This window comes from Mesoplodon densirostris, chromosome 4, assembly GCF_025265405.1.
Source record: "Mesoplodon densirostris isolate mMesDen1 chromosome 4, mMesDen1 primary haplotype, whole genome shotgun sequence".
Classification (NCBI taxonomy): Eukaryota; Metazoa; Chordata; class Mammalia; order Artiodactyla; family Ziphiidae; genus Mesoplodon; species Mesoplodon densirostris.
In genome coordinates this window covers 133,851,334-133,876,765 of record NC_082664.1, presented here as the reverse complement: position 1 = coordinate 133,876,765, position 25,432 = coordinate 133,851,334, and the positions used below count along the sequence as shown (strand labels likewise).

General features: G+C 40.4%; 1 protein-coding gene across 5 annotated transcripts in view; it reads left to right on the top strand.

The window, feature by feature from the left end:
- FAM81A (family with sequence similarity 81 member A) overlaps window positions 1-25,432 on the top strand; it is a 134,688-nt gene that overhangs the window by 67,027 nt on the left and 42,229 nt on the right. For 3 of the 5 annotated variants that reach the window (XM_060097265.1, XM_060097264.1, XM_060097268.1), the window contains exons 2-3: window positions 11,243-11,310; window positions 12,899-13,172. In XM_060097265.1, coding sequence (XP_059953248.1) covers window positions 11,264-11,310; window positions 12,899-13,172 — 321 coding nt within the window. In that variant the 5' untranslated portion in view covers window positions 11,243-11,263. Of the gene's footprint in view, window positions 1-11,242; window positions 11,340-12,898; window positions 13,173-25,432 lie in introns of all 5 variants that reach the window. The other 2 variants (XM_060097267.1, XM_060097266.1) reach the window with 1 other exon arrangement.

Genomic DNA, 25,432 nt, shown 5'->3' with positions numbered 1-25,432 from the left:
ATGTATCATTTTACATTAAAATGATATGTAGGTATTTCTATCCAGTGTCATCTTACTTACAAAAATAGAACAATTTATTGGGATTAATGTTTCCTTTTGTCATTAAAAACTATATATGTATCTGAGAATATCTCAGAATCCTTATAATCAGAAATAAATGTTTTGGTTTAGATAATAGCATTTCCCTTTACTCTTCTTTTAACCTCCAAATTCTGTCTATCTATTGCATATTTTGGGCATTGTAATTTTACTTTCTCTTATTTCTTTCAATTCTTCTGTCTTTGCTTTACCTACCTGTCCCTTCCCCTGATTTCCCCAAGTTTTTAAACTCATAAACTGGAGATTGATATGATAACAGCAAAATACGGCACAATCAAAACAGTGTACGACCCAGACCTGCCTGATAGTGTTGCAGACCCACTTGTGGTGCTAGAGATGAGATTTATAAACGTGCAAGAGCTGATGACCTCAGGCAAGGGAGCCAGAATTAATGGGAAGATCTGGAAACAATTTTTGAGAAGTAACTTATTCCAGTGACATTTATTTTTAATCCTTATTCATTAGGAATATAGATCCCTTTGTTCTGGCAAAGAATCATGATACTAACCAACCAAGAGACCTAACAGATAAACACTTGCCCACCACACTCATAAAAAGGGCACCAATTGTGAACAGACCTCAGTGTATGTTGTGGACTCATGCCATGTGACATTTTCTCTCACAGAGCGTGCACAGTGCTTGGTTTGTTACAGGGAGGTGTGTTATTGAAAAGCAATCTCAGACAATGAGTGGTGGGTAGACTCCTTTTTCAGAAAGGGGATGTAGCTGGGCTTCTGTAGCTCAGGCAGGATAATTCCAGGTGGATGAAATGACTTTCAGAAGAAGGCATTGCAAAGGTCTCCATTCATTCCCAGGTATTATACTGAGTGGCTAATGTTTGGGATTTGGTGTCAGTAGAGAACTATACTTTTAACTAAACCGTATTCTCTAATGCCTTTATTGCTGCAGTTTCTGATACTGGAATGCTAATCATGCTCTCATTGTGTGGATTCTTTTTTTTTTTAATTAATTAATTTATTTATTTATATTTGGCTGTGTTGGGTCTTCGTTTCTGTGTGAGGGCTTTCTCTAGTTGCGGCAAGCGGGGGCCACTCTTCATCGCGGCGTGCAGGCCTTTCACTGTCGCGGCCTCTCTTGTTGCGGAGCACGGGCTCCAGACGCGCAGGCTCAGTAGTTGTGGCTCACAGGCCTAGTTGCTCCATGGCATGTGGGATCTTCCCAGACCAGGACTCGAACCAGGCAGATTCTCAACCACTGCGCCACCCGGGAAGTCCATTGTGTGGATTCTCGTAGGTCAGCTCTGTCCGTTAAAATTTTTTTTTTTGCAGTACGCGGGCCTCTCACTGTTGTGGGCTCTACCGTTGCGGAGCACAGGCTCCAGACACAAAGGCTCAGTAGTTGTGGCTCACGGGCCTAGTTGCTCCGCGGCATGTGAGATCTTCCCGGACCGGGGCACGAACCTGCATCGGCAGGCAGACTCTGAACCACTGTGCCACCAGGGAAGCCCCCGTTAAGATTTGAAACATGCCCTGAAGGAGCATATAAGTTAGTAGGGGAGACAGACTATTAAACAGCTAAGAATAATAGGATATAGTAAGTAGTATAAAACACACAGAATAAAGAGCTAAAGGATACACACGAGGGAGCCATTTTATTGAATGGAAGGGCTGGTGGGGCCTTACAGGATTAGTACGAGTTTTCTCGGCAGGCAGAGGGGGGAAGGGCATTTCTGATAGAGCACACAGGCAAAGGTGTGATGGCAGCAACGTGCATGATGTGCTGCAGGACAGTGGTAGGTGGGGCGGCTTTGGGGAAGGTTAGAGTTAACTGGGCTGTGGTATGGAGTGGCCAGGGATGAGGCTGAAGAAGGGGTTAGGCTGGGGTGTGTTGAGAGTAAAGGAAGTAGAGGGAATCCCGGAGTGTGGCACAGAGAAAGTATGACACAACCTCTCTGTTCTCTACTTTGGGAACTCCTCATTCTCATCAGTTCTTCCCTGAGCTGGTTGCTACCCAGGAAAAAAACAAAGCCCTCTCCCTTTTTCCTCCCCATGTTTGTTCTTTCTTTTAAATGTTAAAAAAATTTTTTTCTACATTGAGGTATAATTGACATATAGCATTATATTAGTCTCAAGTATACAACATAACGACTCTATATTTGTATATATTACAAAATGATCACCACAATAAGTCTGGTTGACATCGGTCAGCACACATAGTTACAAAATATTTTGTGTGTATGATGAGAACTTATAAGATTTACTTTCTTAGGATCTTTCAAATATGCAATACAGTATTATTAACTATGGACATCATGCTGACATTACATTCCTATGGCTTATTTATTTTATAGCTGCAAGTCTGTTCCTTTGACCCTCTTCACCCATTTTGCCTACTTCCCAGTGCCTGGCTCTGGCAACCATCATTTCGTTTTCTGTATCTATAAGTTTGGTGGGATTTTTGTGTGTTTGTTTTGTTTTTTAAGATTTAAAGTAAGATCATACAGTTGCAAATGACAAGATTTTATTCTTTTTCTCTGGCTGAATAGTATTCCACTGTGCATGTGTGTATGTATATGTGTGTGCGTGGGTGTGTATATCTTACATTATCTATTCATCACACTTAGGTACTGTCCATATCTTGGCTATTTTAAATAATGCTGCAGTGGACATAAGGGTGAATATAACTTTTTGAGTTAGTGTTTTCTCCCCATGCGTTTCTGTTCATATGATTAGTTAGCCAGTTATCCCAGTGTTTCCTGGTTGGTTGGGATGTCTACCTTTCTCTGTAGGCTGTGAAGCCCTTGAGGGAGGGGATTTTTATCTTACCTGTTTAGGTTGTCTACATAATAGATGCCAAATGTCTCATAGGTTGGGTTATTCTATAGATTAACACTTCAGCTAAGGTATTTTACAACTCTAGAATTGTAAAGATTCTGTGATTCTAAATATTAACATCTTTCACACTGGCTTAATTTTTGTAGTCTAAATGGCAAAAATTATTCTTTAATACTGAAGAACTCCTTTGGCATTGTAGATTGTTTGGCTTGAATCACTTTTTTTCTTAAATGCATTTTCTTTAAATTCAGAATTCTTTGTCTAGAAAAGTCAAATGTTCACATTTTGAAACTCTACAAATAACATACTGGATAGATGATGCCAAAACAATGGTTTCAATCAGAAATGCTTCTTGAATCCAACATCTAAATGAGAACTAATTACTGAATCAGATCACAGTGACTAGGCATTGTTTTAAGGCAATTAACAACAGTATTGAGAAACCTAAGTAATGAAAATTTTTTTGAATTTTATTTTATTTATTTTTTATACAGCAGGTTCTTACTAGTTTTCCATTTTATACACATCAGTGTATACATGTCAATCCCAATCTCCCAGTTCATCCCACCCTGCCATCGCCCCCACTTTCCCCCCTTGGTGTCCATACATTTGTTCTCTACATCTGTGTCTCTATTTCTGCCTTACAAACTGGTTCATCTGTACCATTTTTCTAGACTCCACATATATGTGTTAAATATACGGTATTTGTTTTTCTCTTTCTGACTTACTTCACTCTGTGTGACAGTCTCTAGGTCCATCCATGTCTCTACAAATGACCCAATTTCATTCCTTTTTATGGCTGAGTAATATGTCATTGTATATGTGTACCACATCTTCTTTATCCATTCGTCTGTTGATGGGCATTTAGGTTGTTTCCATGACCTGGCTATTGTAAATAGTGCTGCAGTGAACATTGGGGTGCATGTGTCTTTTTGAATTATGGTTTTCTCTGGGTATATGCCCAGTAGTGGGATTGCTGGATCATATGGTAATTCTATTTTTAGTTTTTTAAGGAACCTCTATACTGCTCTCCATAATGGCTGTATCAATTTACATTCCCACCAACAGTGCAAGAGGTTTCCCTTTTCTCCACACCCTCTCCAGAATTTGTTGTCTGTAAATTTTCTGATGATGCCCATTCTAACCGGTGTGAGGTGATATCTCATTGTAGTTTTGATTTGCATTTCTCTAATAATTAGTGATGTTCAGAGTCTTTTCATGTGCCTCTTGGCCATCTGTATGTCTTCTTTGGAGAAATGTCTACTTAGGTCTTCTGCCCATTTTTGGATTGGGTTGTTTTTTGTTTGTTTGTTTGTTTGTTTGTTTTACAACTTTATTGGAGTATAATTGCTTCACAATGGTGTATTAGTTTCTGCTTTATAACAAAGTGAATCAGTTATACATATACCTCTGTTCTCATATCCCTTCCCTCTTGCGTCTCCCTCCTTCCCACGCTCCCTCTCCCTCCTTCCCACACTCCCTATCCCACCCCTCCAGTCGGTCACAAAGCACCGAGCTGATCTCCCTGTGCTATGCGGCTGCTTCCCACTAGCTATCTACCTTACGTTTGGTAGTGTATATATGTCCATGCCTCTCTCTCGCTTTGTCACAGCTTACCCTTCCCCCTCCCCATATCCTCAAGTCCATTCTCAAGTAAGTCTGTGTCTTTATTCCTGTTTTACCCCTAAGTTCTTCATGACATTTTTTTTCTTAAATTCCATATATATGTGTTAGCATATGGTATTTGTCTTTCTCTTTCTGACTTGCCTCACTCTGTATGACAGACTCTGGGTCTATCCACCTCATTACAAATAGCTCAATTTCATTTCTTTTTATGGCTGAGTAATATTCCATTGTATATATGTGCCACATCTTCTTTATCCATTCATCGGATGATGGACACTTAGGTTGTTTCCATCTCCAGGCTATTGTAAATAGAGCTGCAATGAACATTTTGGTACATGACTCTTTTTGAATTATGGTTTTCTCAGGGTATATGGCCAGTAGTGGGATTGCTGGGTCATATGGTAGTTCTATTTTTAGTTTTTTAAGGAACCTCCATACTGTTCTCCATAGTGGCTGTACCAATTCACATTCCCACCAGCAGTGCAAGAGTGTTCCCTTTTCTCCACACCCTCTCCAGCATTTATTGTTTCTAGATTTTTTGATGATAGCCATTCTGACTGGTGTGAGGTGATACCTCATTGAAGTTTTGATTTGCATTTCTCTAATAATTAGTGAAGTTGAGCAGCTTTTCATGTGCTTCTTGGCCATCTGTATGTCTTCTTTGGAGAAATGTCTGTTTAGGCGTTCTGCCCATTTTTGGATTAGGTTGTTTGCTTTTTTAATATTGAGCTGCATGAGCTGTTTATATATTTTGGGGATTAATCCTTTGTTGATTTGTTTGCAAATATTTTCTCCCATTTTGAGGGTTGTCTTTTCGTTTTGTTTATGGTTTCCATTGCTGTGCAAAAGCTTTTAAGTTTCATCAGGTCCCATTTGTTTATCTTTGTTTTTATTTCCACTATTCTAGCAGGTAGGTCAAAAAAGATCTTGCTGTGATTCATGTCAAAGATTGTTCTTCCTATGTTTTCCTCCGAGAATTTTATAGTTTCCCGTCTTACATTTAGACCTTTAATCCATTTTGAGTTTATTTTTGTGTATGGTGTTAGGGAGTGTTCTAATTTCATTCTTTTACATGTAGCTGTCCAGTTTTCCCAGCACCACTTACGGAAGAGACTGTCTTTTCTCCATTGTATATCCTTGCCTCCTTTGTCATATTAGTTCATCATAGGTGTGTGGATTTGTGTCTGGGCTTTCTATACTGTTCCATTGATCTGTATTTCTGTTTTTGTGCCAGTACCATATTGTTTTAATTACTGTAGCTTTGTAGTATAGTCTGAAGTCAGGGAGTCAGATTCTTCCAGCTCTTTTTTTTTCTCTCAAGATTGCTTTGGCTATTCAGGGTCTTTTGTGTCTCCATACAAATTTTATGATTTTTTGTTCTAGTTCTGTAAAATATGCCATTGGTAATTTGATAGGGATTGCATTGAATCTGTAGATTGCTTTGGGTAGTATAGTCATTTTCACAGTATTGATTCTTGCAATCCAAGAACATGGTATTTCTCTTCATCTGTTTTGTGTCATCTTTGATTTCTTTCATCAGTGTCTTATGGTTTTCTGAGTACAGGTCTTTTACCTCCTTAGTTATGTTTATTCCTAGGTATTTTATTCTTTTTGTTACAGTGGTGAATGGGATTGTTTCCTTAATTTCTCTTTCTGATCTTTCATTGTTAGTGTATAGGGATGCAAGAGATTTCTGTGCATTAATTTTGTATCCTGCAACTTTACCAAATTCATTGATTAACTCTAGTAGTTTTCTGGTGGCATCTTTAGGATTCTCTATGTATAGTATCATGTCGTCTGCAAACAGTGACAGTTTTACTTCTTCTTTTCCAATTTGTATTCTTTTTATTTCTTTTTCTTCTCTGATTGCCATGACTAGGACTTCCAAAAGTATGTTGAGTAAGAGTGGCAAGAGTGGACATCCTTGTCTTGTTCCTGATCTTAGAGGAAATAGTTTCAGTTTTTCACCATTGAGAGTGATGTTTCCTGTGGGTTTGTCATCTGTGGCCTTTATTATGTTGAGGTAGGTTCCCTCTATGCCCACTTTCTGGAGAATTTTTATCATAAATGGGTGTTGAATTTTATCAAAAGTTTTTTCTGCATCTATTGAGATGACCATATGGTTTTTATCCTTCAGTTTGTTAATATGGTGTATCACATTGATTAATTTGCATATATTGAAGGATCCTTGCATCCCTGGGTTAAATCCCACTTGATCATGGTGTATGATCCTTTTATGTGTTGTTGGATTCTGTTTGCTAGAATTTTGTTGAGGATTTTTGCATCTATATTCATCAGTGATATTGGTCTGTAATTTTCTTTTTTTGTAGAACCTTTGTGGTTTTGGTATCGGGGTGATGGTGGCTTTGTAGAATGAGTTTGGCAGTGTTCCTTCCTCTTCAGTTTTTGGGAAGAGTTTGAGAAGGATGGGTGTTAGCGCTTCTCTAAATGTTTGATAGAATTCACCTGTGAAGCTATCTGGTCCTGGACTTCTGTTTGTTGGACGATTTTTTTTTTTTTTTTTTTTTTTTTTTTGCTGTACGCGGGCCTCTCACTGCTGTGGCCTCTCCCGTTGCGGAGCACAGGCTCCGGACACACAGGCCCCGCGGCCATGGCTCGCGGGCCCAGCCGCTCCACGGCATGTGGGATCCTCCGGGATCGGGGCACGAACCCGTGTCCCCTGCATCGGCAGGCGGACTCTCAACCACTGCGCCACCAGGGAGGCCCTGTTGGACGATTTTTAATCACAGTTTCAGTTTCATTGTTTGTGATTGGTCTGTTCATAATTTCTATTTCTTCCTGGTTCAGTCTTGGAAGGTTATACCTTTCTAAGAATTTGTCCATTTCTTCCAGGTTGTCCATTTTATTGGCATAGAATTGCTTGTAGCAGTCTCTTTTGATGCTTTGTATTTCTGTGGTGTCTGTTGTAACTTCTCCTTTTTCATTTCTAATTTTATTGATTTGAGTCCTCTCCCTCTTTTTCTTGATGAGTCTGACTAAAGGTTTATCAATTTTGTTTATCTTCTCAAAGAACCAGCTTTTAGTCTTACTGATATTTGCTGTTGTTTTCTTTGTTTCTATTTCATTTATTTCTGCTATGATCTTTATGGTTTCTTTCCTTCTGCTAACTTTGGGGTTTGTTTGTTCTTCTTTCTCTAGTTCCTTTAGGTGTAAGGTTAGATTGTTTATTTGAGATTTTTCTTGTTTCTTGAGGTAGGATTGTATTGCTACAAACTCCCCTCTTAGAACTGCTGTAGCTGAATCCCATCAGTTTTGGATCGTCGTGTTTTCATTGTCATTTGTCTCTAGGTAGTTTTTGATTTCCTCTTTGATTTCTTCAGTGATCTCTTGGTTATTTAGTAACGTATTGTTTAGCCTCCATGTATTTGTGTTTTTTACATTTTTTCCCTGTAATTTATTTCTAATCTCATTGCATTGTGGTTGGAAAAGATATGATTGATATGATTTCAATCAAATCAAGGAAATCATTGATATGATTTCAATTTTCTTAAATTTACCAAGGCTTGATTTGTGACCCAAGATGTGATCTGTTCTGGAGAATGTTCTGTGTGCACTTGAGAAGAAAGTGTAATCTGCTGTTTTTGGATGGAATGTCCTATAAGTGTCAATTAAATGTATCTGGTCTATTGTGTCATTTAAAGCTTGTGTTTCCTTATTAATTTTCTGTTTGGATGATCTGTCCATTGGTGCCAGTGCAGTGTTAACGTCCCCCACTGTTATTGTGTTGCTGTCAATTTCTTCTTTTATAGCTGTTAGCATTTGCCTTATGTGTTGAGGTGCTCCTATATTGGGTGCATATATATTTATAATTGTTATATTTTCTTCTTGGATTGATCCCTTGATCATTATGTAGTGTCCTTCCTTGTTTCTTATAACATTCTTTATTTTAAAGTCTGTTTTATCTGATATGAGTATTGCTACTCCAGCTTTCTTTTGGTTTCCATTTGCATGGAATATCTTTTTCCATCCCCTCACTTTCAGTCTCTATGTGTCCCTAGGTCTGAAGTGGGTCTCTTGTAGACAGCATATATATGGGTCTTGTTTTTGTGTTGATTGAGCAAGCCTGTGTCTTTTGGTTGGAGCATTTAATCCATTCACATTTAAGGTAATTATCAATATGTATGTTCCTATTACCATTTTCTTAATTGTTTTGGATTTGTTTTTGTAGGTCCATCTCTTCTCTTGTGTTTCCCACTTAGAGAAGTTCATTTAGCATTCATGGTAGAGCTGGTTTGGTGGTGCTGAATTCTCTTAGCCTTTGCTTGTCTGTAAAGCTTTTGATTTCTCTGCTGAATCTGAGTGACATCCTTGCCGGTTAGAGTAATCTTGGTTATAGGTTCTTCCCTTTCATCACCTTAAGTATATCCGTGCCACTCCCTTCTGGCTTATAGAGTTTCTGCTGAGAAATCAGCTGTTAACCTTATCGGAGTTCCCTTGTATGTTATTTGTCGTTTTTCCTTTGTTGCTTTTAATAATTTTTCTTTGTCTTTAGTTTTTGTCAATTTGATTACTATGTGTCTTGGCACACATAGTAATCTTGGGTTACTAATCTTGTTTCTCCTTGGGTTTATCCTGCCTGGGACTCTCTGTGCTTCCTGGACTTGGGTGGCTATTTCCTTTCCCATGTTAGGCAAGTTTTTGACTATAACCTCTTCAAATATTTTCTCGGGTCCTTTCTCTCTCTCTTCTCCTTCTGGCACCCCTATAATGTGAATGTTGGTGTCTGCATTTCTTTTCATTCTTTTTTCTTATTCTGTTCTGCGGCAGTGAATTCTGTCATTCTGTCTTCCAGGTCACTTATCTGTTCTTCTGCCTCAGTTATTCTACTGTTGATTCCTTCTACTGTGTTTTTCATTTCAGTTACTGTATTGTTCATCTCTGTTTGTTTGTTCTTTAATTCTACTTGGTCTTTGTTAAACATTTCTTGCATCTTCTCGATCTTTGCCTCCATTGTTTTTCCAAAGTCCTGGATCATCTTCACTGTCATTATTCTGAACTCTTTTTCTGGAAGGTCACCTATCTCCACTTCATTTAGCTGTTTTTCTGAGGTTTTATCTTGCTCCTTCATCTGGTACATAGTCCTCTGCTTTTTCATTTTGTCTATCGTTCTGTGAATGTGGTTTTCTTTCCACAGGCTGCAGGACTGTAGTTCTTCTTGCTTCTGCTGTCTGCCCTCTGGTGGATGAGGCTATCTAAGAGGCCTGTGCAAGCCTCCTGACGGGAGGGACTGGTGGTGGGTAGAGCTGGGTGTGGCTCTGGTGGACAGAGCTCAGTAAAACTTTAATCCACTTGTCTGATGATGGGTGGGGCTGAGTTCCCTCCCTGTTGGTTGTTTGGCCTGAGGCGACCCAGCACTGGAGCCTGCAGGGTCTTTGGTGGGGCTAATGGCGGACTCCAGGAGGGCTCACGCCAAGGAGTACTTCCCAGAACTTCTGCTGCCAGTGTCCTTGTCCCCGCGGTGAGCCACAGCCGCCCCCCGCCTCTGCAGGAGACCCTCCAACACTAGCAGGTAGGTCTGGTTCAGTCTCCTATGGGGTCACTGCTCCTTCCCCCTGGGTCCTGTTGCGCACACTACTTCGTGTGTGACCTTCAAGAGTGGAGTCTGTTTCCCCCTGTCCTGTCGAAGTCCTGCAATCAAATCCCAGTAGCCTTCAAAGTCTGATTCTCTGGTAATTCCTCCTCCCGTTGCCGGACCCCCAGTTTGGGAAGCCTGACGTGGGGCTCAGAACCTTCACTCCAGTGGGTGGACTTCTGTGGTATAAGTGTTCTCGTCTGTGAGTCACCCACCCAGCGGTTATGGGATTTGATTTTACTGTGATTGCGCTTCTCCTACTGTCTCACTGCGGCTTCTCCTTTGTCTTTGGATGTGGGGTATCTTTTTTGGTGAGTTCCAGTGTCTTCCTGTCGATGATTGTTCAGCAGTTAGTTGTGATTCTGGTGCTCTTGCAAGAGGGAGTGAGCGCACGTCCTTCTATTCCGCCATCTTGAACCAATCTCCAGTAATGAGATATTTTAAAAACTCTCCAATTTTGTTCAGATTTCTAATGCATTGTGATGATCAACTCTTCCTTATATATGCTTGATGTAATATGAATGATTATATCTTATAATACAGTTTCAAGGTTTTATTATTTTTTAATGTCTTTATTGGAGTATAATTGCTTTCAGTTTTAAGGTTTTAATGAAGAGTATCATTCTCATTCTCTTAGTGGATAGATAAGTTCCCCCAAATCAGATCCCATTGATCATGCATTGTTTTATTAAGATTAATTTTTAAATAATGCTCTTATGCTACAGAATTTACTAAATTTGCTGAGATCAAATTTCCTAGCGTAGTTTCCTGTACGTTCCTGTGGAGAAGTACAGGACTGACTAAGCCTATTGAAGAAACTATATTGTTTCTTTAAAAGTGGTTTCTCAAGCTTGAGATTCAGATATGGGGTGAGAAAGCTTAAGGAAACTCCATTTGACAGTCCTTGTTGATCTATCTAGCAGAAGCATTTTGATGTTTGATTCTTTTCTCCTTATTTAGAGACATCTTCTGTTTCTATTGTATATAAGATATAAGGTATTTAATAATATAATTGATCAGCATGGCAGCATAATTTTTGATCCCCTTAGTAAATTAATAATAAGCTTTAGAGGTCATTTAAGTTCTAGATATAAACCGTTAAATAATGTAATGCTTATTTTTTCAACAGATGTGAATTATTAAAAAGAAAATGGCCCAACGGAGCACTGTATTTCCTTCTCTTGTCTCCGAGGAAAGGTATAATATATGGAAAATATGCATCTAAGGTATACTTTTTCTTTCCACCAATTCCATGTGGGCTGTTAGTGGGTGTGATCATTATAAAAGAAGCCTTACGGCTGTTACATTATCCAACAATGACTTTTTTCGAGGGCAAGAGTAGTACTGTTGTGTCCCCTCTCTGGCTTCTGACTTGTAGGATACTGTCGACTATTCAGTGACCCTGACAGTTGGAGATTTCACAGTAGCCCTTTAGTACAGTTGCACTTCTGGTCAACAGTGAAATGTACCTCTGGAGGTTTGGGGGCTGATACCCCTGCTAACCCCTTTATTTATTTATTTTAAAAAATTTATTTGTTTGGTTGTGCTGGGTCTTAGTTGCAGCAGGTGGGCTCCTTAGTTGAGGCACACGAACTTAGTTGCAGTATGCATGTGGGATTGAGTTCCCTGACCAGGGATTGAACATGGGCCCCCTGCATTGGGAGCGCAGAGTCTTAACCACTGCGCCACCAGGGAAGTCCCCCTGCTAACCCTTTTATTTATTTTTATTTTTAAAAACAAATTTATTTATTTATTTATCTATCTATCTATCTATCTATTTATTTATTTATGGCTGTGTTGGGTCTTTGTTCTGCGCACGGGCTTTCTCTAGTTGCGGCGAGTGGGGGCTACTCTTCGTTGCAGTGCGTGGGCTTCTCATTGTGGTGGCTCCTCTTGTTGTGGAGCACAGGCTCTAGGTGCGCGGGCTTCAGTAGGTGTGGCACGCAGGCTCAGTAGTTGTGGCTCGTGGGCTTTAGAGCACAGGCTCAGTAGTTGTGGGACACAGGCTTAGTAGCTCCGTGGCATGTGGGATCTTCCTGGACCAAGGCTCACACCTGTGTCCCCTGCATTGGCAGATGGAATCTTAAACACTGTGCCACCAGGGAAGTCCCTGCTAACCCTTTTAAATCAGAAGTGGCGTGTCCATAGGCCAAAATTGGCTCATAGAAGTACATTGTTTGGCCTGGATCATCTTAAATACTTTTTTAATGAATTGTTAACATTTTTTAAAATCAGGTGACTTCACATACAAGCCTACATTTCCTGCCTCTTGTTGAAATATCACATGATCTGGAAAAATGGATCTGCATTCCCAGATGGTCACTCATGGGTGGAGCAGAATTGTGGCTCCCTTTAGTTGAGGAATGCCCTGTCAGTTCTCCAAAGTCCCCACCACTCCCTAGTGTATTCTCTGTGGTGTGCTTCACTCATTTATGTCCCCTGCCTGACCCTTGTAGGCATTTGAGTTTGTAGCCACTGCTTTAGAGGGAGGGAGGAGAAGGGCATGTCCGGCAATTTTGTTAATAAGCTTTGATCTTCCAGCCTCTTGCTTTGGGAGGTCATGGAGCCTGCTACTAGCGCACTTAACTCTCTGGGGACCATTGTTTAAAGTTGCTGCCTGGCTCACCAAGAAAACTCTTCGCGGGGTAGAAACCCTGCCTCAAATCCCATTTAGCTTGTAGGAATAGATAATTTGCCTCTCCTTTTCTGGGAAGTCTTGAATCTGGCTTTAAAAATGACTTTTTCCCAATTGACAACTCTAGTAACGTGGGGCTCCCTTCCGTAGGCGAGTTAGAACGATGCCCCGACACAGCCAGTCCCTGACCATGGCACCCTACTCATCTGTAAGCCTAGTGGAGCAACTGGAAGACAGGATCCTCTGCCACGAGAAAACCACGGCCGCCCTCGTGGAGCATGCCTTCCGGATCAAAGACGACATCGTCAACAGCTTGCAGAAAATGCAAAACAAAGGGGGAGGTGACCGCTTGGCCAGGCTTTTCTTGGAGGAGCACATCAGAAACATAACTGCCATAGTGAAGCAACTGAATCGGGATATCGAGGTAAGGCGTGTGGAAGTCAGGTGGGCTGCATTCCTTTCCACAGACCTGTTCCATGTCTAATGCGTCCCTCCCAAGCAGTACTGTGTTCAGACCAAAGCTGTCTGTCTTGTCTAGTCTTAAGGATTGCCAAGGAAACAGCTTGAACAAATATATTAAATGTATTCCAGTATTTGATAGCAGTTACTGTCAGTGTTATTTGTGTTTAATCTCAATGTACCTTGCTGATTACTAAATCACTTTTGTTTTGTTTGGCTCTCAAGGGAAAGAGAGGAGAACCAGTCAAATAGTTTCCCTGTAATACCCTTCATGTAGCTGAAGACAGCTATTAAATCAATTACTAGGTCAGCCTTTGCTGCTTCAGATTAAATGTTTCTAGGTCATAATGATTATATATAATACAGTTTATTACTCAGACAATCTAGGGATGTGAATTGCTTCTCAGACTCCCTTTTATTGCTTTATTTTTCTCTAAAATGAACCCAATAAAAAGTCAATATTGTCTGTTTTTAGAGTTTGTAAATATACTGCTTTTTATGGAGCAGTCGCAGGGACCACAGAATTTAATTCAGAAAGCTTAAGATCATATAGGGCCTGGGCTGACGTCACTGAATAATGTCAGTATCCTACATGTGTAGTTTGAAAATGTATGAATAAAAGATATATGGCTAGATTACGGAAAATCTTTATTTCACATCATGGAGATTGTTTTTTGTTTTTTTGGTTTTTTTGGCTGTGCCACGCAGCCTGTGGGATGTTAGTTCCCCATCCGGGGATTGAACCTGCTCCCTCAGCAGTGAAAGCGTGGCGTCCTAACCACTGGACCACCAGGGAATTCCCTGGATATTGTATTTTAGTTATGCTTCCTGAAATCAAGACTCATTTTTTTTGAAGTTATGCTTCCTGAAATCAAGACTCATTTTTTTCCGATGTCAGATTTTTATTTATTTATTTTAATAGCTTTATTGAGGTATAACTTAAAAGCCACAAAAATCCACCCATTGTAAGCATACAATTCAGTGATTTGTAGCAAATTAATAGAATTGTGCAACCATCAACACAGTTCAGTTGTAAAACCTTTCAATCACTCCGCAAATTTATATAAGCCTGTTTGCCAATAATCCCTCCTTCCACCCCAGACCCAGGCAACCACTAATCTGCTTTCTGTCTCTATAAGTAATTTGTCTTTTCTGAACATTTTGTATAAATGGAATCTTACAATCTGAAGTCTTTTGCATCCGGCTTCTTGCACTTAGCATAATCTTTTTGAGGTTCAGCCATGTTCTGGCATGTATCAATATTTCATTTGTATTTATGTCCCAGTAGTATCCTATTGTATGGATATGCAGCATTCCTTTTATCCATTTATTAGTTGATGGACATTTGGGTTGTTTCCAGTTTTTAGCTGTTGTGAATAAAGCTGCTGTGAACATGTGTACACGTCTTTGTATGGAGATATATTTTCATTTCTCTTGGGTAAATTGCTAGGCGTGAACTTGCTGAGTCTTGCAGTAAGCTTGTGTTTAACTTTTTAAAACATAGCCAAACAATTTTCCAAAGTGGCTATACCATTTTACAATCCTACCAGCAATGTGTGAGGGTTCCAATTTCTCCACATCCTCACCAACACTTGCTATTATCTGTCTTTTTGATTATAGTCATTATAGTGGATGTGTAGTGGTATTTCATTGCACTATTAATTTGCATTTCCCTAATGACTAATGATGTTGAGCACTTTTTCATGTCCTTATCAGTCATTTGTGTGTCTTCTTTAGTGAAGTGTCTACTCGAGTCTTCTGCCCATTTTTAAAAATTATTTTTTATTGTGTGTAAGATATTTATCACTTTAACCATTTCAAAGTGTGCAGTTCATTGACATTAATTACATTCACAGTGTTGTATGCAACCATCACCACTATCGGTTTTCAAAACTTTTTGATTATCCCAAACAGAAACTCTGTTCCCACTAAACAATAATTCTCCATTCCACTCTCACCTCAAGCCCCAGGTGACCTCTGTTCTACTTTCTGTCTCTATGAATTTCCCTATTCTAGGTATATCACATAAGTGCAATCACACAATATTTGCCCTTTTGTGTCAGGGTCATTTCACTTAGCGTAATGTTTTCAAGATTTATCCATGTTGTAGCATGTGTCAAAATCCATTTTTTTTTAATTTAGTAATTTATTTTTTATATATTTATTTATTTAGTTTTGGCTGCTTTGGGTCTTCACTGCTGCACGTGGGCTTTCTCTAGTTGCGGCGAGCGGGGGCTACTCTTTGTTGCGGTGCACGGGCTTCTCATTGCAGTGGCTTCTCTTGTTGTGGAGCATGAGCTCTAGGTGCACGGGCTTCAGTAGTTGTGGCACTTAGGCTCAGTAGTTGTGGCTCACGAGCTCTAGAGCGCAGGCTCCGTAGTTGTGGTGCACGGGCTTAGTTGCTCCGCAGCATGTGGGATCTTCCCGGACCAGAGCTCGAACCCGTGTCCCCTGCATTAGCAGTCGGATTCTTAACCACTGTGCCACCAGGGAAGTCCCAGAATCCATTTTTATTTATTTATTTATTTATTTGTTTATTTATTTATTTATTTTGCGGTACGCGGGCCTCTCACTGTTGTGGCCTCTCCCGTTGCGGAACACAGGCTCTGGACGCTCAGGCTCAGCGGCCATGGCTCACGGGCCCAGCCACTCCACGGCATGTGGGATCTTCCCGGACCGGGGTACAAACCCGTGTCCCCTGTATCGGCAGGCGGACTCTCAACCACTGTGCCACCAGGGGAGCCCCCCAGAATCCATTTTTAAATTAGATTATTTGTCTTGTTATTGAGTTGTAAATTTTCTTTATATAGTCTAAATACAGGTCCCTTATCAGATATGTGATTTGCAAAATATTTTCTCCCATTCTATGGCTTGTATTTTCATTCTTCCAATGGTGTCTTTTGAAGCACAAATTTTACAAATTTTAATGAAGTCCAGCTTATCAGGTTTTTTTATGGTTTATATTTTTGGTGTTGTGTCTTAAGAACTGTTTGCTTGGGGCTTCCCTGGTGGCGCAGTGGTTGAGAGTCCGCCTGCCGATGCAGGGGATGCGGGTTCGTGCCCTGGTCCGGGAAGATCCCATATGCCGTGGAGCGGCTGGGCCCGTGAGCCATGGCCGCTGAGCCTGCGCGTCCAGAGCCTGTGCTCCGCAATGGGAGAGGCTACAACAGTGAGAGGCCCGCGTACGGCAAAAAAAAAAAAAAAAAAAAAAAAAAAAAGAACTGTTTGCTTAACCCAAGGTCACAAGGCTTTTCTGCTCTGTTTACTTCAAAAGTTAATTTTAGCTTTTACCTTTAGGTTTATGATCCATTTTGAGTTAATTTTCATGTATGAAGTGAGGTTAAAGATCTAAGTTAGATTTTCCTTGAATATCATATGAAAAAAATTTATGATTTTCCCATTTGTCCCTTTGTTAAAAAAGAATGGATCATAAAATTTAAGGGTTAATTTCTAAATTCCCTTGATCTTTATGGTTTTCCTATGCTAATACCACATTGCCTTAATTTCTAGCTTTAGAGAAATCATGATTTCAAATCACTTTGAAATCATGTAGTGTAAGTCCTTCCACTTTGCTCTTTTTTTCAAAATTGTTTCAGCTATTCTAGGTCCTTTGCATTTTCATATAGATTTTAGGGTTAGCTCGTCAGTTTCTATAAAAAGCCTGCTGAGGGCTTTCCTGGTGGCGCAGTGGTTGGGAGTCCGCCTGGCGATGCAGGGGGTGCGGGTTCGTGCCCCCGTCCAGGAGTATTCCATGTGCCGTGGAGCGGCTGGGCCCATGAGCCATGGCCGCTGAGCCTGCGCGTCCGGAGCCTGCGCGTCCGGAGCCTGTGCTCCGCAACGGGAGAGGCCACAACAGTGAGAGGCCCACATACTGCAAAAAAAAAAAAAAAGCCTGCTGAGATTTTGACAGAGACTGCTTTGAATGAGATCAATTTGGGGAGAATTTCTATCTTAATATTGAGTCTTCGATTGTTTCAAAGAATCAATTCTTGGTTTTATTATCTTTTCCTATTTGCTTTTTTGTTTTATATTTCATTGCTTTCAACTCTATATTGTTTCCTTTTTCTCTGTTTGCTTTAGTTTAGTTTGTTTTTCTTTTTATAGTTTCTTAACGTGGAAACTTAGGGAATTGGTTTGAGATCTTTCTTCTTTTCTGATAGTGGTGTTTAAGCCATAATGTGTCCTCTAAGCACTGCTTTGGCTGCTTCCATGAGTTTTGGTATGTTGTGTTTTTGTTTTCATTCAGTTCAAAATATTAAAGTTTCCCTTGTGATTTCTTTCTTTGGCGCATGTGTTACTTAGAAGTGTGTTATTTAATTTCCAAATGTTTGGGGTTTCCCCAAATTTATTTCTGTTGTAGATCTGTAATTTAATTTCACGTGGGCAGAGAACATACTTTGTATATTTTTAATCTCTTTAAATTTATCGAGACTCTTTTTCAGTTATTGAAATGTCCAGTTTTTATTGTTGAATTGTCTATTGCTCCTTTCAGTTCTGTCAGTTTCACTTCATGTATTTTGGGGCTTTGTTGTTATGTGTGTATACATTTATAATGTGTATATTTTCCTGAGGTAGTGATTCTTCTGTCATTATAAGATGTCTCTCTTTATCTCTAGTAATATTTCTTGTCTTAAAGTCTATTTTGTCTGATATTAATATAGCTATTCTGGCTCTTTTATGGCTACTGTTTGCATAGTTGATTTCCTTTTTTGATGATTCTCACTCAGCTTATACCTAAGTGAGGCCCTAGTGTACCACATGATTAACAATTTTCACTGTCCTTTCAGATTACTGCATACACTTTACTAAGGACAGTGATTTACTCAGAGTTGTACTCTAATTTAAGTACATTTGTCTTCAGGGTTCTAAAATTTCTGGTCTATCCTTCTTTTGATGTTTAAAGAAAAGGACCATATGTTTATTATAAGGGGATGTCGTGGATCTTTGTTGCTTTGGTGACTGATGGCATCCATTCCAATTTCTTTGGGTCATAGCAGTTTTATTTCCCTTTGGAGCTTGAAATCTGTGCAGAGTGTTCCAGTGACAGGAGTGCCATTCCTGCAGCTGTACCTGTAGGATGCTGGGCAGTGGTTCCTGCTGCTTGGACCCTAGGAAATACCTTTTCTTTTCTTTTTCTTTTTTTTTTTTTTTTTTTGATGTGGACCAATTTCAAAGTCTTTATTGAATTTGTTACAATATTGCTTCTATTTTATGTTTTGGTTTTTTGGCCATGAGGCATGTGGGATCTTAGCTTCCCAACCAGGGATCAAACCCATACCCCCTGCATTGGAAGGCGAAGTCTTAACCACCGGACCACCAGGGAAGTCCCAGAAATACCTTTCGTGTCTTTTTCTCAGTCTGGATCCCCAGCTACCCTGTTGATTGTGTGCACTTCTCCCCTATATCCTTCCAATAAATTCCAGATTTTCCAACTAAGTTAGTCAAAGTCAGGTTCAATTGCTGGCAGCCAAAGAACTCTAATGGTATCCAAGGGGCATAGAGTGCTTAACAGATTGCTGTAGATAATTTACTTGTTTTTGGAAGGTGGTATCTATATTTAGAATGATCTTTCCAGTTTTATATTTGAGTGCTAAAGCAATTTTATCCCAGAGGCTGAATAACTTGGCAACCCCAAATTGATACCTTCACAAAATTAAAAAACCCCAACTTAAACATTTCAGTTTTGAAAAGAGAGATATATTAGGGGGCTGATAACCCTGCTGCACTCAAATCTAGAGAGGGTGATAGATAAAATCAAAGTGATTGGGGATAAATAATGATTCTCATATTCCTGTTCCCTCCACCAGTGGCAAGAAATGTGTCACAAAAAAAATGCAAACACCCCTATGTTTCATGTTAGAAGGTAGTGTGACCTCCCCATTTCTCTATGGGTACTCTGCTGGGTTCTCTTTGTTTATGTGGGTGGCGGACAGACCAGAGACTGGAGACAGTCTATTCCACATTACTGTCCTCAGGTAAAAGCAGAGAGTGTAACTCTACCCTTAGAAAGCTCTGGACTGAATTTTTTCTGTCCCCGTAAGAGGTGATAGTGCTTTAGCTGCAGCTGTGGGATCTGGGGAATAACTTTCCCTTTGTACTAATCCAACCATCAGAACCATTTAAAATATATAATTTCCAACCTCAGCTGAGCCCTCAGTGCTGTTGAAAAGTTCCTTCATTCTAGGAAGCCCTCGCTACCAGTTCCCTCCCTGGCCCCAGTTCTTTTTCCCTTAATGTATCATGGGCACCCAGCACTTGATACTGTTACTGTAGTATTTACTGAATAGGACTGACATTGTTTCTTTGCAAATCTGTATCCCCTGATAGAATGGGAGCCCTTCAAAAAAGAAAAGGGTGGGATAGGGAGGGTGGGAGGGAGACGCAAGAGGGAGGGGATATGGGGATATATGTATACATATAGCTGATACACTTTGTTATACAGCAGAAACTAACACAACATTGTAAAGCAATTATACTCTAATAAAGATGTTTAAAAAAAAAAAAAAGAAAGGAACTTTGTCTTACTCATCTTCACATTGTCCAGCACAATGTTTGGAGCAAAATGCCATGAATGCTTATTAAGTGAATAAATGCCTATTTCAGACTGAAGCCCATTGCAGATCTTATGGTAGCAAAAAGAACTAGAAGAGACTCTGAGGTCATTTGTGCAAACTGCATCCTTTTCAGATGAGGCATCCTAGGCCCAGGGAAGTGAAGAGACTTCTCTGAGATCTCAAGGCCAGTAAGTGGCAGTGCTGAGACTAAACCCAGACTGTTAAACTCCAAAGATAAGCTCCTTTCACTTTTCTACTTTGCCTCTTGGAAGCTCCTCTAGAACCCCGATCTTAGGTAACCAACTCTCAAATGTGACAGGCAGTGCTATTCAGTCATTCTTTGCTTTCTGAATATTTCTACTCCCTCAGGAAGAATTTCTTCATGAAACTAGGTAATTAAAGCTTTAGTTCTCACTGAGTTCTCCCCTGCCCCCTCATTCCTTTGGTGTGAGTTCATTGAACTGCTTAGATAATTACAGTTAATAGCAAACATACCTAGGAATCCAAAGTCATTAATCATTTAGGCTTTTGCTAATTATTTTTCTTTAAGATGTGTTTTTAACACGATTTTTCTGTAATGTGTATTTAAGACGATTTTTAAATAATTTAAAATGTAGTGAGTTTTTCCATCTGAAACACATTTTATGTAACAATTATTCTTCCCTTAACCAGACAGCACTCTTCCATTTACATATATTTTTGGAGTGTGCAGTTTGCAAATGAATAGATGATTTCCGTTGTAGAGAGGGAAGTCTGAGTAAAATCTAATTCTGGAAAAAAATTTAGTTTGCATACATGAGCATTTACTTTTTTGTAACTGGTAATAATTATATATCATTATAAAGTAACAGAAGAAAGTTTGGAAATTTAATAGACTTTTATATGAAACACTAATTACATAGTTTTATATATATTGTGAGCCTAAGCATGTTTACCCAAACATAACCAAAATTAAGATGCTTAATGAGACATCAGAATTGTCACATTGTAGCCAAACTGTTAAAATGAAATCATGGTGTAGATTAAAAGTACTAAAAGGAAGTCTTTATATATAAGCAATATAAAATTAGGAGGGTGGATGTTATGCAAAGGCAATATGCATATTTAAAGCAAAGAGATGTGAAGATACTCAAATTGTATTTAAATGATATGAAAGGTGTATTTTTTGTCTATAGATTCTTAATGAATTTCTTCTGTAAATTGCCTGGTTTTTAGGTTATTTTCATTACTGGTTTACACTGGTTTTTCAGTTCACTCAGTAAAATTTTACTGGGTATTTGTTTTGTAAAAATCTGTCCCTGCAGGTGATTTTGTGTTATAAAACTAAAGCTGAAACCATTCTTGACATGTACAGCTCAGTCCAGGCTCCTGATAGAGCTAGTCGAATTGAGATATGTTAATACTATATCTTGGTAAGTTTGCCTCAATAAGTCTTTATGGTTATCATGTGGCTCTGTACACAGTTATATACAGGAAGAAAAGTAAAATACATTGTCAAACCACTAGCCTATGTGATCCTCAAGAACTAGAGCTGAGTCTTAATTTTTCCATTTTTAGCACCTACACAGTATAGTGTCTAGCACATTGTAGGAGCTCAAGAAATCTTTCATAATCAAAGGCTCTGGGGTCCTTGGTTCTTCGAGAATCCTGTAGTTATTGCCCGTATTCTGTCAGCAGATTCCAATGTCAAAACAGATGACTCTGTGGGCTAGTGTCTAGTAGGTGCTTGATAAATGTTGAATGAAAGAATCTATTGTTTTTTTTGTTGTTGTTGTTTTGTTTGTTTGTTTTTGCGGTACGCAGGCCTCTCACTGTTGTGCCCTCTCCCGTTGCGGAGCACAGGCTCCGGACGCGCCGGCTCAGCGGCCATGGCTCACGGGCCCAGCTGCTCCGTGGCATGTGGGATCTTCCCGGACCGGGGCACGAACCCGTGTCCCCTGCATCGGCAGGTGGACCTCAACCACTGCACCACCAGGGAAGCCCAGAATCTATTGTTTTAATACATCCCGACTCATTGTCTCCATTGGCAGTTTGCCTTGCTATGTGGAGTATGTTATCAATTATTTATTCCTCAGAAACTTTCCACAAATTTTCATCATCATTATAAATTCAAAAGAGGTAATGTAGTCAACTATGAATTACACACGTCTGGATTATCCATACTACCTTTGATTTAAGCTCATATCAGCCCCTGGGAGCCAAATCCTGGTAAGCAGTCCATGGCCCTTTTGTGGGGTAAGCTTTCCCTTTCATGCCAGTTTGATGGCTTAGGGAACTGGTTGGGACCCCCATGTCCCCTTGGGGCTTTCAGCATGTCTTTGGCCAGGGTCTGCTACCCAACTGATTAGAATCTGCAGACCTACTCTTGGTTTCCATGTGCTCAGGCTTCATGATGTCCGGCTGGCTTGGGGTGTTGGCTTTGACTTAGGTGGGAAATGGGAAAAATGTATCAAACCCTCATCTAATTGACTAGATTACACATAATTTTCTAGCTTAATAATTTGCAAATGGGCTATTGAAGAGTTTGTTGAACTCAAGTGATATATGCAGAGTTGGGCCTTATTGGCATGTCACAGCAGAGTTGTGGACAATGATGTTAACGTATAGTTGGATGGACAGACGGGAACTTGGTTCAGTGTGAATCTAGCACTGTCAACTAGGAGAGAATCTTAGCTATTGGACCTCATATAGTTACCTAAAAAAGGAATTTCAGCCTGCAGGTGCATGATCTTGTCCCACTGGAACAGGTATATTAGCAGAGGGACTTTGATGATTATTGTGTGTATTAGTCCGAGACCGCCAAAGAAATAGAACCAATAAATAGGATATATTTACTATAAGGTGTTGGCTCACATGATTATGGAGACTGAGGAGTTCCACCATCTGCCATCTGCAAGCTGGAGAACAGGAAAGCCGGTGGTGTAATTCCAAGGCCTGAGAGCCAGAGAACCAATAGTGTAGATTCCACTCCAGGTCTGAAGACCCAAGACCCAGGAGTGCTGAGGGCAGGAGAAAATCAGTGTCCCAGCTTAGTCAGGCAGAAAGCAAATTCCACCTTCCTTCTCCTTTTTTTTTTTTTTCTATTATGACACTCAGTGTATTGGATGATGCCTCCCCACATTGGGGAGAGTCTTCTGCTTTACTAAGTTCACCAATTCAAATGCTAATCTCTTCTGGAAACACCCTCACAGACACACCCAGAAATAATGTTTATCCAGCTGTCTGGGGATCCCATGGCCCAGTTAAGCTGACATATAATTAACTATGGATAATGATCCAAATTCTTTTTTTTTTTTTTAACTCTACCTGCTAGACTTGGCTTGTCATGTGGCTTACTCTAGGGGGAGAAGGTAGTGAATGGAGTTTGAATATTGCTTAGTTCTGAATATTTGATAGAAGTTTTTCCAAAGTAAATTAACAAGTTGCTGTGTAGGTGTCTGCCCTGTCTCTAATACATTTTAGCTTGTCTGACTCCATCTTTGAGGGCCTGAGCAGCTCCAGGCACCAGCTAGATAAGAGTCTCTGAGGGCTTCCCTGGTGGCACAGTGGTTAAGAATCTGCCTGCCAGTGCAGGGGACACAGGTTCGATCCCTGGCCTGGGAGGATCCCACATGCCGCAGAGCAACTAAGCCTGTGCGCCACAACTACTGAGCCTGCGCTCTAGAGCCTGCAAGCCACAACTACTGAGCCCGCCAGCCACAACTACTGAAACCCGCACACCTAGAGCCCGTGCTCTGCAACAAGAGAAGCCACAACAATAAGAAGCCAGCACACAGCAACAAAGACACAACACAGCCAAAAATAAAAACAAATAAATTTATTAAAAAAAAAAAAAAAAAGAGTCTCTGAGCCTTCAGTGTAGATGATCAAATCCTGGAACATGGAGCTAAAATAATTGACAAATTACTCAGCTACCTGCTGGGAGCCAGGCTTTATTTAGAGGCACTGGGGCTAAAGTAGCGACCCAGGCATGCAAGGCCCCTGCTTTTAGGCCTGCTGTACATTCTGGTGGGGCTTATAGGAGTAAATCCTAAGTAGCTGAGGTAATTTCAGCCTAAGTCCAGGGCTCTGATGAGATAATATGATGGAGAGTGATTGTGGGGCTATTTTAGGAAAGGTAATGGGGGTCTAAGGTGACATGTGAACTGAGACTGGGGTGACAGAAGGACCAGCAAAGCCGAGGTGGTGGTGTCGGGGCAGGAGATACACAGAGAAGAGAACATACCAGAGAAAAGGCACGGCAGGTTCCAAGGCCATAAGGCGGAAGAAGCTCGGCATGTTGGAGGAGTAGAAAGAGGACCAATGGAACTGTAGTGTCATTGGTGGTGGTGGTGGGGTGATGGGAAGCCATTATTTAATTTTAAGCAAAAGAATTTAGAGAATTCGTTCCTATGCTTGATGCTGAGGATACACGAGTGAATAAAACAGATTAAAAACCCCTGCCCTCGTGTTGCTTATGGACTGATTTGTGTTTCAGAAAGATCACTCTGGCTGCTGCCTGGAGAAGGGAATGTGGGGAAGCAAGAACAGAGGCAGGGAGACAGGCTGGGGGTGTCCAGAGCGGCTTGGATTAGGGAGTCAGGGTGGAGATGGGGAGAGGTGGATGGATTCTGGATTTGTCTTGGAGGTCAAGCTGATAGGACTTCCTGCATGTTGGCATTAGAGAGACTTCTGTTTAGGACTTGGCAAGTGTTAGGGACCCATTGAATATCCAGGTGGAAATGTCAAGAAGGCAGTTGATATATGAAGCTGGAACTCTGGGGCGTTTTAAATCCTAGTGTGAAGATTAAAAATCTACGTAAGAAGATACTGTCTTATATGGCCCTGCCCTACTGTGATTGGGCCCTTCTCCATGTGATATTGGAGTCACACTTTCATTTTCAAATCCTCACAAATCCAGGAAGAGTTGAAGAAGGAGAAGCATGGAGGGCTGTTTCTTCTTGGTCATCCCTAGGCGCCCCTAGCCTGTCTGGGTGGGGAGGTCCCCGGGTGTGGGTCCTCGTCACCTTTGCATGAACGGCATGATAGAATGCTATGAGGCTCACACAGTGGTGCCATTTGCTACCGCCTCTGGGAAGGAATCTTCCGTAAAGATAGGGCCTATATTAGAAAAAATAAAGGAAGACCCGGGACATCACTTTTTCAAGGGGGCTGGCCTCTTCTCTCTGCTCAGGTGGGTTTAGGCCACACACTTTCCACCCTGTAGTCTTACCTGCTGCAGCTGAGCTTCCTGAAGGCAGGCCTGGTGCACAGCACATAGTAGGCCTACAGAAAAGCGTTTCTTGAATTGAATTGGCAACAATGGAGAGTTGATGATATACTTCAGGTTGTAACCTTTTTAAAGTAAATATATCATGATGATATATCGTCCCAAAATGACAAATGAGGAAATGTTTCTGGCTTTACAGAGGGATTGTTTTTCTAAGGCTTCATCATAGAATTCCTTTAAATAGTAACCTCTCTGATCTCCCTGTGCTACATATATATGTATAGCTGATTCACTTTGTTATAAAGCAGAAATTAACACACCATTGTAAAGCAATTGTACTCCAATAAAGATGTTAAAAAATAAGTAAATAAAATAAAGTGACATCCTTCAGATTAAAAAAAAAAATAGTAACCTCTCTAATGCCTTCTCTTTTCACATAACTTTTCAGTAATGTGAATATTG